The sequence below is a fragment of the Osmerus mordax genome, chromosome 26, assembly GCF_038355195.1.
Source record: "Osmerus mordax isolate fOsmMor3 chromosome 26, fOsmMor3.pri, whole genome shotgun sequence".
Lineage (NCBI taxonomy): Eukaryota > Metazoa > Chordata > Actinopteri > Osmeriformes > Osmeridae > Osmerus > Osmerus mordax.
Window position 1 is genome coordinate 1,594,509 of NC_090075.1, and position 12,262 is coordinate 1,606,770.

General features: G+C 48.1%; 2 protein-coding genes across 9 annotated transcripts in view; both read right to left on the minus strand.

Annotated features, from left to right (window-relative positions):
• Positions 1-2,649, minus strand: part of osbpl9 (oxysterol binding protein-like 9) — a 28,036-nt gene extending 25,387 nt beyond the window's left edge. For 3 of the 5 annotated variants that reach the window (XM_067230015.1, XM_067230016.1, XM_067230014.1), the window contains exons 1-2: positions 2,539-2,649; positions 1,382-1,432 (exon numbers count right to left, since the gene is read on the minus strand). In XM_067230015.1, the coding sequence (XP_067086116.1) occupies positions 1,382-1,432; positions 2,539-2,649 (162 nt within the window). Of the gene's footprint in view, positions 1-243; positions 250-1,381; positions 1,433-2,538 lie in introns of those variants that run through there. The other 2 variants (XM_067230018.1, XM_067230020.1) reach the window with 2 other exon arrangements.
• Positions 2,650-4,393: 1,744 nt separating this feature from the next.
• Positions 4,394-12,262, minus strand: part of abl2 (c-abl oncogene 2, non-receptor tyrosine kinase) — a 23,526-nt gene continuing 15,657 nt past the window's right edge. For all 4 annotated transcript variants that reach the window (XM_067229593.1, XM_067229596.1, XM_067229595.1 and 1 more), the window contains exons 5-11: positions 12,244-12,262; positions 11,966-12,143; positions 11,663-11,847; positions 11,388-11,540; positions 10,966-11,055; positions 10,592-10,774; positions 4,394-8,871 (exon numbers count right to left, since the gene is read on the minus strand). The exon at positions 12,244-12,262 is cut by the window's right edge and continues 66 nt beyond it. In XM_067229593.1, coding sequence (XP_067085694.1) covers positions 7,049-8,871; positions 10,592-10,774; positions 10,966-11,055; positions 11,388-11,540; positions 11,663-11,847; positions 11,966-12,143; positions 12,244-12,262 — 2,631 coding nt within the window. In that variant the 3' untranslated portion in view covers positions 4,394-7,048. The remainder of the gene's footprint in view (positions 8,872-10,591; positions 10,775-10,965; positions 11,056-11,387; positions 11,541-11,662; positions 11,848-11,965; positions 12,144-12,243) is intronic.

Genomic DNA, 12,262 nt, shown 5'->3' on the forward strand with positions numbered 1-12,262 from the left:
CTGGACATAGCAACCCTGGGGCTGGACATAGCAACCCTGGGGCTGGAAATAGCAACCCTGTATCTTCCAATAAACAACCCAGTAACGTCACTTAAGTACAACCTCACACACCTGCGCTCCAGGCACAGACCCCCAGCTGTGAGGCTCTCTTCACGCCACATCATATTAGGAAGGATGAAAACACCCCCAGCCTGATTTCAAAAGCAGAGAACACACGAATGACAGGACAGGAAATGACCTCACCTTCTCTCCGTGATGGAAACCCCCTGAAGTTTAGCTCCACTACTGTCGTACAACCGTCTTAGAATCTAGAACCTCCTCGGTTCTTCGACCGAGCGACTTTGCTTGTGGGATCCCAGCGTCAGCTTACCACGTGTGTGTGTGTGAGAGAGAGGCGTGACATGCTGTGACATGTTACTAGGGCATTAGGAGATTCTATTTCAGATTAATGTCTAATATCCCCATCAGATCTCCTCCAGTAAAGTGTAATAAACAAATGACATCATTCAAAACCAAAAGAAACCCTCCAGGTATCTACACCCAAATAGTGTTTTTCAGACATGAGTTTCATCTCCACCCAATTTTCTGTTCTTGTGTAATATTTACAAAACAGCAAAGAAATCCACTGTATGTAAACGTACTGTGAAGTTCACAGCTTACTGTTTAAATGTTTTTATTTCGTCTAAAAAATGAATCCAAATGTTTTTTTTACGCAAAAAGGGTCAATAACAAATGACTATACGGATTGCAACCAATATCCATGTTTGGAAACAGCAAAACTGAACATTTCTATGTCTATTTTGTAACCGTCCGTTTTATGCAATAAACAGAGTAATGCTGACACCTAGTGGACGTTAGTTCACACTGACTCATTGTGATCGCCAACCCTGTTACACAATCGTGTTCAGACATAAACAACACAAAGACACCATTAAGGAGAACAGCAACAATCAAAGAGACTTGTTATGTTCATAAAGGCCTTTGCTGCATTCATTACCAACCCTAGGCCTGGAGCCCTTTAGCCCACCATCGAGGGTCATTTAGACTACTGCACCCCAATGCTTGTAAAACACTAAAACACCACAAAGTCAATGTAAAAAAACAACCTCTGCACAATACATATGCAAACACAGTATAACGATCCTTAGTATAGGGACTGAGCATAGATATATGCTATCCATTCCTCTTACCGGAACATCACAGATAGAATCTCATTAAAAAGGTCAAGACTAGGTCGAGACAGGTGTACAGACGCACGCTGGAGACAGGGTGAGCAGGTGAGGGTGAGCAGGTGAGGGTAAGCAGGTGTGGTGAGGGGAAAATAGGAAAGGAGTTAAGGATGTAGACTGGCTCGGCTGGTCGGCCCAAACCAGTTTCTTACCCTCAGGCGCACACAGCCTCTTCTAGACCCACGCATCATCTTGTCCTTCGACTGCAAACGAAACAACATTACACCTTTAGAATAGCTTTCAAAGACGGACAGTGACATTGTTGGTATGTCCTTCCACACATTAGGATTCTTATCTTTGTGGAAGACCAAGTACACTTTAATGAGAGGAAGTACTTCAAGTGCTCACACTTTGTTTAGATTAAAGGACTAAGCTACAGGAACCAAGACAAGTAGTTCTGACAAAGAAAATATGACTGAGAACAAATAAGTCATTTGAACACTGAACCACCCAAAGTACAGTATGAATACTTCCAAACAGGATATGTTTAAAGTAGAAGACAGGAGTTAGAAATAGGTCAAAGCATACAGATGTCACAAACATTTCTTAGGATATCAAACAAAAAGAGGGGTGTAGCTAGCCATACTTTGCGTGATGTGAATACGTTGTACACCAAGAAGTACGTATTTTTCTCTTGTCTTGGTCCTGTTAAAGAGCTAGCTGAACAACATGTTCTGCTGCCATTACATAGAATGACAGCCAGTGTCAGTCTAAGCAGGCTGAAGGCCCAGCATGGCAGTTTATCATGCACCGTGTTCGATAACTTAGCTAGCCTACACGTAACCAACATAGCTACGATTCAAAGTCAAATGGCTGGCTACCTGGCTTTAGCTAACCTTGTCTCCTGGCGTTGTTGATGCCATGCTATAAAAAAAATACAGTTAACGCAGGCTAGCTAGCTAGCTTCTGTACTCCTGTTGCGTTGCTTTGAGTAGGCACAAAACTGTCAAAATATGGACATTAAGTGTATGAAACGATATATGATTAAAACGTCGCCTTTGAGTATTGCAAAGTATCAGCTGACATGAAGCACTGGGAATGACAGCTTTGTTGTCACGGTTAGCATTTGTAGCTATCCCTGAAGCCAAGGAAGTTGAAAATACTGAGATTTGATTCGCTAGTCATTCGAAGAGAAAGACTGTGATAGGTCAACAACAGGTCTGTCAGCGATTTAACCCGCCCATTTCTGACAGCTGAAATTCCCAACTCCTGACACAGGGCCTTTCCCCCACTTTGGTTTGACACCCGGTGGCAAAATCTTTTAACGACCGAACATGTACACCATGTGAATTTAGAACAAAGCACATACCGTGTAGTATGACAGTAAACCAGCATTGTAGTCCAAGACAAACCAGCGATACTGCCAACCTTTCATGACGTTAGTCCACTTGCTCAGCGGTCCCTCCATGATAGACGCCATCTTTACACTTTGGAGAAAGATTTCAAAGGGAGGAGTCGACGTTGGGACAGCGAAAGGCGAGTAGTATGTCACGTGATGGCTTAACTTCTGGTATTGATTGAAACGACGGCTCCCATTCGATTCATTATGTGACCAGAGATAGGAAGTAGTTATTGTAGGCTACTTAATATATTTATCTGGTATCAGTACTTTACTTTAATATTTATTTTTCTGACAACTTTTTTTGTTTCCTGGCTATCACGCACAACAAACGTATCTAGTCTATAAAGCTACCATGGAGCAATGTAGAAGGCAACAAGAATAATATTTTCCAAGTTTGAAGTTTTGAAAGAAAGTTTTTGAAAGGTTGCAAAAATATTTTCCACAAAAAGTTTAGGTCCAGTTACCAGAGTGATACTAAAACAGGTAGCAATAATGGCTACATTTCACTTAAGTATATGTCAGAGCCCAAACTACTTTAACTTGAGTGAAAAAGTGTAGTCAGTACTATGGTACCTTTCCTAAACAACATGTATTAGTGTGTGTGTATGTGAACTGTATAACCATGACTTACATACATTGTTGCCATGATTATTTAGTTTTTTCCCTGTCACAGTTACAATACATTTACATTTATTCATTTAGCAGACGCTCTTATCCATAGCGACTTACAGTAAGTACAGGGAAATTCCCCCCGAGGCAAGTAGGGTGAAGTGCCTTGCCCAAGGACACAACGTCACTTGACAGAGCCGGGGATCAAACCAGCAACCTTCTGATTACTAGCCCGATTCCCTCACCGCTCAGCCACCTGACTCCTTGTAAACCAAAGTAGTCACCTGACACCTGACAGTTGATCAATGTGCTCATAAATTCAATGATGTTGTTCAGATATAAATTAGGGACTGTAGGGTATTGTTCAATATTTTAATTTTATTATTTACATCAAGTTTAACACTGATAAGAACTTCACAGTAATATATCATATGTGAGCTTTAAATTAAAAACACACAAAATATATATTTTGTACAATAAAAAAGTTAATAGGTTAACCTCTGCCATTTTCATCCCTGTTAAATTCACATACTCATAATGAAGTGTGTTCTTTTCTCATTGCACTAGTACGACTGATGTGGAAGAGGCCTTTGGTATAATAATGAAGCGTACTTGATGAGTTCCCCGGCACGGTTCAGATCTCAAACACAGGAGAGTGCATCTGCAGATCCATAAACCAATACAGATATAAACAAAATAAATACAAAAGCATAAAATAAATAAAGCAAAAAAAAAATATGAATCCTCAAAGATTTGTAAAAAAAAAAAAAAAAAATCTGACATGGTGAGAAGACTAAGTGTCCAAATTCCCAATTAGAACATTATTAGCCTCGCCTTGTTGACAAGCTCATCAGCTCCCATTGCATGGGGTTGATAAGGGCATTGTTTTTCCTTTAGTAAGGGTCATTGAAGGGATAGATAGAGATGGGATGTCAACTTGAATACAGGACTCTGGACTGGGAAAGTGACACTTCCTCTTACTGAAGCAGTTCCCAATAAATCAGCATTAACAAGCATCATTCTGGGCACAGTCTAACATTGCTATTGGCCAAGAAACACCTCCAGAAAGTGGAATCTCCAATACAAATGTTCTATAATCTTAGATTAAGATCAATCTGGGGTTGTGAAGAAAGCAGATACAGAACAAGGGGACAGATCAAATGGAAGGCCACATTGGCTCAGTCAGCAAAGAAGCATACAGGCAGACAGGAAGTAATGAAGGCATAGTTTAATGGTTCAGATCTTTATAGCGTGAGACAGAGAAGCGTTTAGATCCATCTCCGTTTGCCGGATGAGAAACACTTAAATTTTGTGGCTGTGAGGATGTCAGATCTTTCCAACACGAACACATGATCCAAAACAGGAGACAAATTGCACTTTTCTTCAAGTTTGAGTGAAACCATTTTAGGCATTTAATCCCAGTAATATTTGTTGTCATAGATGTATACTTTAGATCACTATGTAATCAAAACATGAGAAATCTAAAAACAAAAGCACTTAAGATATCTACAGTAAAAATAAATTGCAGTTGATCATATTCTTGACTTTGTAGTGCACTGTAGATAAATCTTTTTTACATTTGATAAAAGGCACCATTAATTATTCAGAAATAAAGATTGCTGCATTCAGTAGCGAAAAGAAACAACATCTTTCATTCCATTTAGTCAAAGCTCACAGTGATAACAAAAGATAGTTGGAGACTTTTGATGCGATGTAAGGAACACACTGAAGATAATCTGTGAAATAAGGAATGGACCACAAAACTGAACCAGAGATCTGTAACACTGTTCCCAAAGAGCTACCCTTCCTGTAGGTTTCTACTTGAGTCCCAGTTATAACCAACCTAATTAAACTTTTTTTGATTAACCCGTTAAGGGGTAGTGTCACACATATGTTCGAAAGCGGGGCCCACGTGTTATTCTGAACATTCCAACCGACTATTTTCCGATAGACAAAAACTATATGACAAACGCTATAGTATGGCTTCAAAATTTACAATTAGGAGGCTAACAAGTAACACTAGCAGGTAGTAGCATTGCTACGAGTATTATGCTAGGTTGCTAGGTAACGGAAGCTAACTAAAACTAGCTAGCTTCCGTTTTGGAAAGATAACTCACTCTGGTAGAAGCGTCGATAATATTTAGAACTCACTCCTTAAAAGGTTAAGAAGCTGATTGCTGTTTTTGAATCAGGTGTGCTAGATTAGGGTGGGAGCGAAACCACACAGAGAGGTATCTCTCCAGGAACACAGTTGCACCGCCCTGGTTGTCACCATAAATGTAACTGCTAGATCCCATCACTGCATTCCCCTCTGGGTATCCCATACGTACTATCCCGTTCAGCGTGCTCGTTCTACAGGTCAGCATTCTACAGGTTCTATGACGTTGAAGTCGACCTGCACGGTGTGGAAACGGAATGTGGGCTATGACTTAAAAGTTGTGCTAGAACACTGCCAGACCTTACTCAGTGTGCAACTTGAGCGACCCATATGGACGTTTCTGACTTAATTTATCTCGTTCATTTAATTTGTATCTAATCCAATCAACCTATACTTGCTGTTAACAGTCGCAACAATGACTTTGTGCTAGCTAGATACGTTATTGAAATATGAGCTAATTTGATTAAAGTTCTTAAAAACAGGTCCTGTAACATGTACCACAGAGGCTCAGAAAACAGCACTTCGATGCAAATACGAGTAACTGACGTTAGGATTGAAACCGAAACCAATGGAACTGTGGAGTTGTCATGCCAAAAACTGTCCGGGTGCGCGTAGCTATCTCTGGAATTTAAGGTCGCACCCCACCTTCCCTGAGGAAGACAGGCTGAGGTCACGGATGGACAGAGACGGCCGTTCCGACAGTTCCATGGTGGAGAAAAACCATACATTCATTAAAAACGTGAGAGATGGGGTTGGTGTGGCCTCAGTCTGGTAGCACCTCTCGTTCCACTTCTACTCATGTTCAGAACCCACATCAACTTTACAATGTGATTGTAAAGTCTTTTTTTCCTGTATATGAAATAAGCAAATATTTACATTTTTTTCCTCTTTTCTTTCAAAATAGGGTCTGTGCTTTTAATAAAAAAACAAACAAAAAAAAAAACGACAATAATTTAAAATTCAAGTTCATAGACATTCTGAAAAGCATTTTTAAAACCCAAACAAATGTACAAATTGCTCATGTGCAGGAGACATACTGCAGCTATGGTGGAGAGATCAGTCTGTCTATGTAATATGTGTGTGTGTGTGTGTTTGCACAGATGAGTTCTCACGTTGAAGAATCTAGGCACAGGGTTTATCCAGAGAAACCTACACCTGAAGGGCACTTCAGGTACTGTCCTAAATCCCCTTACTGCCGTACTTCCCTGTGCACTTTCCTCCCCCTCTCTACCCTTCGACTAGAAGGGAAAAGATCAAGCCGTGTGCCAGGGCAACTGGACATAAATATCAAAATGTGTTCCACTCGTGCGATATTGTATTTGGGAGAGATATTCAACCATATTAAACAATACACGCCACATTCAAATAATAGAAAAAGGCCTTAGTCGTTAACGGGTGGACACGTTTGAAATCGGGGACGAAAGTAATTTTGGGGGCGCAAACTGAAGCATTTCTATGTGGGCATCCTCAATTATTTACCATATATACATAAGGTCAGAGCAACAGCGTAATTCAACTGGAGTTTTTCATCAAACAGTCCACTGTAAACAATAGAGAGTTGAACAAATGTGTAGTGATTTCTCTGAGGTACTCCTGAGATTCCCCCCTCTTTCTCGTCCCACACGGAACTAGAACCACAACAAAGGGAAAACGTCTGACGGGGGGGGGCCCGGAGCCGAAAGGGTCAAAGGTCAAGGGAGCTCTGCGAGGCTACCTCTGCACCACGTCGCTGATCTCCTTGATGCAAGTGTGCAGGCTGTCCAGGGTGGGGCCCCCAGGGAGCCCTCCCCCACAGGAAGAGGAAGTGGCCCTCAGTTCCTGCAGGCTCAGTTCCAGCTTCCCCACCGCCTCCCGGAAGGCGAACTTGTTCCTCATCTGGGGGATGCAGTCTACGTAGCCGGAGCAGTGGTCCAGCAGCTGGTGCCCGGCGTCCAGGACCAGGCTGCTGGAGGAGGGCTCAGGACTGCTGTGGAGAGCCACGCTCAGGCACTCAGCGCACTCCAGCAGGGCCTCCCGGCTCACCCTCTCCGGGGGCACGCGTTCCCTCTCCTGCCTGGTCCGACGCAGGCCCCCCTTGGAGCCACCGGGGGGCGCTGATGAGGAGAGGGCAGTGTTGGTGGCTCCGTTGGCTAGTTTGGTAGGGGTGGCGTTGCTGTTGGCAGAGGAAGTGTAGGAATGTGCGGGCGGCACTTGTGGTGGCGGCACGGACGGTCGTCCTGTCCCGGGCCCCGCCGCCCGGCCCGACCTCTGACCCTTGATCCCGTCCCCGTTGACCTCCACCACGCTCCCGCCTTGCTCCTCTCCGTCCCCGCTGTAGGTGTGCTGCAGGGGGCGCAGGGTGGGGGGGGGCGGCGGGGCACACTTGGGTTTGACCAGACGCGGGCGGTCGCGGTCTGCTTGATGCTCAGAGGATAACAGTTTGAAGCGGTTGCCCTGAGAGTCCATGCCCACCAGGTGCACGTCCGCGGGGCTGTGCTTCAGCGTGGGGGAGATCAGCACAGGAACCTTGTGGTTGTGGGGCGTGGCCTGTCCCGACAACACACCCTCCCTCCCAACCCCCCCCGGGGCTTTGGAGGGCGACGACCACCCCTGGCGTTCCTCACCCCCGTCCCTGAGCCGGGAGGTGCCGTCCGAGTCCGCCGCCCCCGCCTCGCCCCCCACCCCTGGAGCCCTCACCCCGGCCCCGCTGCCCGGCCCCCGGGGCATCAGCTTGGCCTTGGGCCTCTCCCTGATCTGGGCGGCCCCCTGGTCATCCAGCCTGCGGAGCAGCATGGTGTCGGAGGCGGAGGGCGTGCGGGGCGGGCAGGCCCCGTTCTCGGGCTGGGAGGTGGTGGAGGCCGTCCTCTCCAGGGGGGGCTTGCTGCGGTTCCTGGGGAGGGTCAGGGCCATGCGCTCCAGATCCGGCAGCCCCGCCGACATGGAGGAGGTGGAGTTGGACCGGGGAAACGGCTTCGACCCTCCAACCCCCCCTCCCCCTCCTCCGTCCTCCAGGCCCGAGGACTTCCCCGTCCGCAGTCCCAGGGTCCTCTTGATGAGGCGCGGGGTGAAGAACCCAGCCAGGCTGCCCCAGCTGCTGCTGCTGCCCACCTGGGAGCCTGACCCCAGACCCCCACTGGAGGAGGGCTTCTGCCCGAAGGTGGCGCCGCAGCAGCGGGACTGGCTGTGGTTGGCGTCTCCGTGGGAGGGGGAGAACCCCGGGCCGTCGGCCTGGGCGGGCAGGGGAGGCATGGGGGCGCAGAAGGCCGCCTGGGGCTCGTACTTCTTGTGAGGCTGGGTCTCCATCTCCCTGAAGGAGCTGCTCCTCTTGGGGGGGGTGGGGAGGTTCTGCTGGAGCTGCGAGGAGGGCGAGGAGGAGGAAGACGAGGACTTCTTCTTCATGAAGGAGCTGAAGAAGGCCGCCTTGCGGTTGCGCGTAAACGTGGCGCCGTCCTGGCCGTCCTCCAAGAGGCTGCTGGGAGATTTGTCGCGCTGTTTCCGCGGTAACGCCGGGGAGCCGCCCGACCGCCCGTCTCCTAGCAACGCCGCAGCCAGACCTGCAGAGAGTAGAGGACACGTTCATTAAACAAGAGACGTATAAAACCACATCAGTTCAAAAGGTATTTCTATCTGATGATGAAGGCCAGGACATGTTCTGAGTTGTTAGAAAACGAAACGTGTTTTGTTTGGAAGAAATATGATACGTAAAATGAAGTTGTATAACTATATAGTGATTGCAGATCTCTTAACTCTCCTGAACATGTCATACATGTCTCTTCTAGCAACAGAGACCAACCAATCCTCATGACTGACCTCACTTTTAATGTTTTGAGACAGAACAATGAGGCCTTTCTGCCCCGTGAGGGATGTGAGGCAGGATCTGGCCATGACAGACGAAGAGGGGGAGTGTGGGTGGTGCAGGACGGGAAATAGTTAGGAGAATTAAGTACAACGCTACTGTAGTGAGTCTGTAGGCGGTCTTTGACAGCCACTGATATGTTGGGTGTTGTGTGTTTTCGGGACGTGTTGTGTTTCCATAACAACAGGCTGTTATCATTGGTGAACATGAACTGACAGGAAAATTTATGCTTTTCATTTTCCCCACGAAGAACATTCCGAACATTTTATTTTTTCACGATATGACTTAAACCAACAACAAAATAAATACATAAACAATAAATATAATATAGGAATAACAACTATACAAATACCGTATGCAATGGTAGGGTGAGAACAATTTAATGAATGTGTAAGTACAAAAGCAGTCATTGTTAGTGAAACGTACGGAAATACTGTATGTGTTAGAACAAGACCACGGGCAAACACACAAACATGATATCATCCTTCAAACTCATATTAATCACAACACAAGATGACAGACACAAAGAGACAAGCACCAACAGGCCAGTGTGTGTGTGTGTGTGTGTAAGTGTGAAGCATCAGTCTTCACATCATGAATGGTGAAATGATTACATCATGCAGGCGATGCAGGGTGCTTAGGACTATGTTGCAACGTGTGTGTGTGTGTGTGGTAACTGCTGTGGTATCTGATTGCAGGGTCGAGGTGTGTCTACAAGGTTTCAGAGCCCTCTGTGCTATAGAGGATGGGCTTGTGTACTGTAACACTATCTATTATATGGTTATGGTGGGGGGGGTTAGGTTCAGGGTTAGAGAGGGGGAGGGTAGGGTTATATGGGGATAGGGTCAGGGGTTACATGGGGATAGGTTCAGGGTGAGGGGTTACATGGGGATAGGTTCAGGGTGAGGGGTTACATGGGGATAGGTTCAGGGTGAGGGGTTACATGGGGATAGGTTCAGGGTGAGGGGTTACATGGGGATAGGTTCAGGGTGAGGGGTTACATGGGGATAGGTTCAGGGTGAGGGGTTACATGGGGATAGGTTCAGGGTGAGGGGTTACATGGGGATAGGTTCAGGGTGAGGGGTTACATGGGGATAGGGTCGGGGGTTACATGGGGGTTAGTGGTTGACAGTATTGACCATGGTACACTCCCACGTCATACTGATCTCCAGGCCCGTGTGGCCGTGTCATCCTGTGAGCCCAAGTCCCACCGTGTGGACCTCAGTCTGCCAGGTACACCGCCCCACGCCTCCTGAGCTTGCGGGCTCGACGACGCGCCAGGGTGCTGGTGGGCTGACCACGCCCGCCACCTGATTGGACCAGGTTTGCAGCGGGACCGGGTTTAGAAGCGACCCGTCGAGTGTCACCGAGGGCTGGGTGGTTGCGTGGGTTGGTACGGGCCTGGGTGGGACCTGTACCTGAGTGTGTGTGAGCTCCAGGGTCCAGCCGGCCGTCCAGCCCACCCTCGATGTTCTCCTTGTTCTCTGTGTGTTTCTTCAGGGTGCGGCACTTGGAGGGCAGCAGGGGCATGTCTGGGCCCAGGGGGTGCAGTGGCCCCGCGTGGCCAGAGGAGGCAGTCTTGCACAGCTCCTCGGCTACCTCTGCGGGGTGGAGGAGATGAGAAATTAGGTGATTCAGGCGTTCTGAACCTTGATATGATGCCATGTTTTGATCATAAAACAAAAGTGTGTGTTAAAGAGCCTGCTGCAGACGGCTAGAAGGTTCCATGGGTGTTCCACGGTAGGTTCCGTGAGTGTGCGTGAGGCGTGAGGGCCGGGGGAACGGTACCTACCTTCAGAGATGCTGGAGTCGTGGAACATGGTCTCGAAAGCCTGGTGGGTCTCGGCAAACGAGGGTCTATCTAGAGGACTCCACTGCCAGCCTGGCGACATGGAAACAACAGACAGGTCACCGTCACATTCCCCCCTCAACATTCTCTCCTCAACATTCTCTTCTCAACATTCCCTCCTCAACATTCTCTCCTCAACATTCTCTCCTCAACATTCTCTCCTCAACATTCTCTTCTCAACATTCTCTCCTCAACATGCTGCTTCGGTCACTTCCATGGACAGCTCTTGTTGATGAGGGGTAACTATACTAGGACTGCTTCAGGGCGAGGAATTAAGATATGATCCTGAGTGAGTGGAGGCTAGTGCTAACACCCCCCCCCCCACACACACACACACACAGGGGTGTGTGGACTGTGGTACTCACAGGCCCTCATCAGCTCGTACACCTTGGGGGGACACCCCTCCGGTTGCTCCATGCGGTAGCCCTTCTCCAGCAGGTCGTACACCTGGGACAGGTCGATGCCCGGGTAGGGAGACATGCCGTAGGTGGCGATCTCCCATAGCAACACGCCAAAAGCTACGGAGGGAGGAGGAGGGGGGTTAAAGACTGGCTGGGGAGTATCGTGTTTTATGAAGTTGAAACAGTGCTCAGAGGCAGTGTGTGTGTGTGTGTGTGTGTGTGTGTGCGTGCGGCCTTACCCCAGACATCAGACTTGATGGAGAAGGTGTTGTAGGCCAGGCTCTCGGGGGCGGTCCACTTGATGGGGAACTTGGCGCCGGCGTGGGCGGTGTAGGTGTCGCCCGTCATCAGCCGGCTCAGGCCGAAGTCTGCCACCTTCACCACATGGTTCTCCCCCACCAGGCAGTTCCTGGCAGCCAGGTCCCTGAGGGGGGGAGGGGGTCAGAGGTGAGCGGGATCTGTGTGTGGAGGGGAATCGAACCCGCGCTCAGGCAGGGCAGAGAGGAGGTGGGGTGAGGAGGAGGAGGGGCTGTCCTGCTGACCTGTGGATGAAGTTCTTCTTCTCCAGGTACTCCATGGCGGAGGAGATCTGCGTGGCCATGTAGAGCAGCACTACGGCGTTCACCTCCTCGCGGTCACACTCACGCAGGTAGTCCAGCAGGTTGCCGTGGGGCATGTACTCCGTGACGATGTAGAAGGGGGGCTCCAGGGTACACACACCTGGAGGGGGGGGATCATTAATGGATGACTCGATAGATAAAATTAATATAAATCGATGAAGAGAAGTCCATGAAATAATGGATAATCGATCGCTACTGACCCAGGAGCTGAACCAGGTT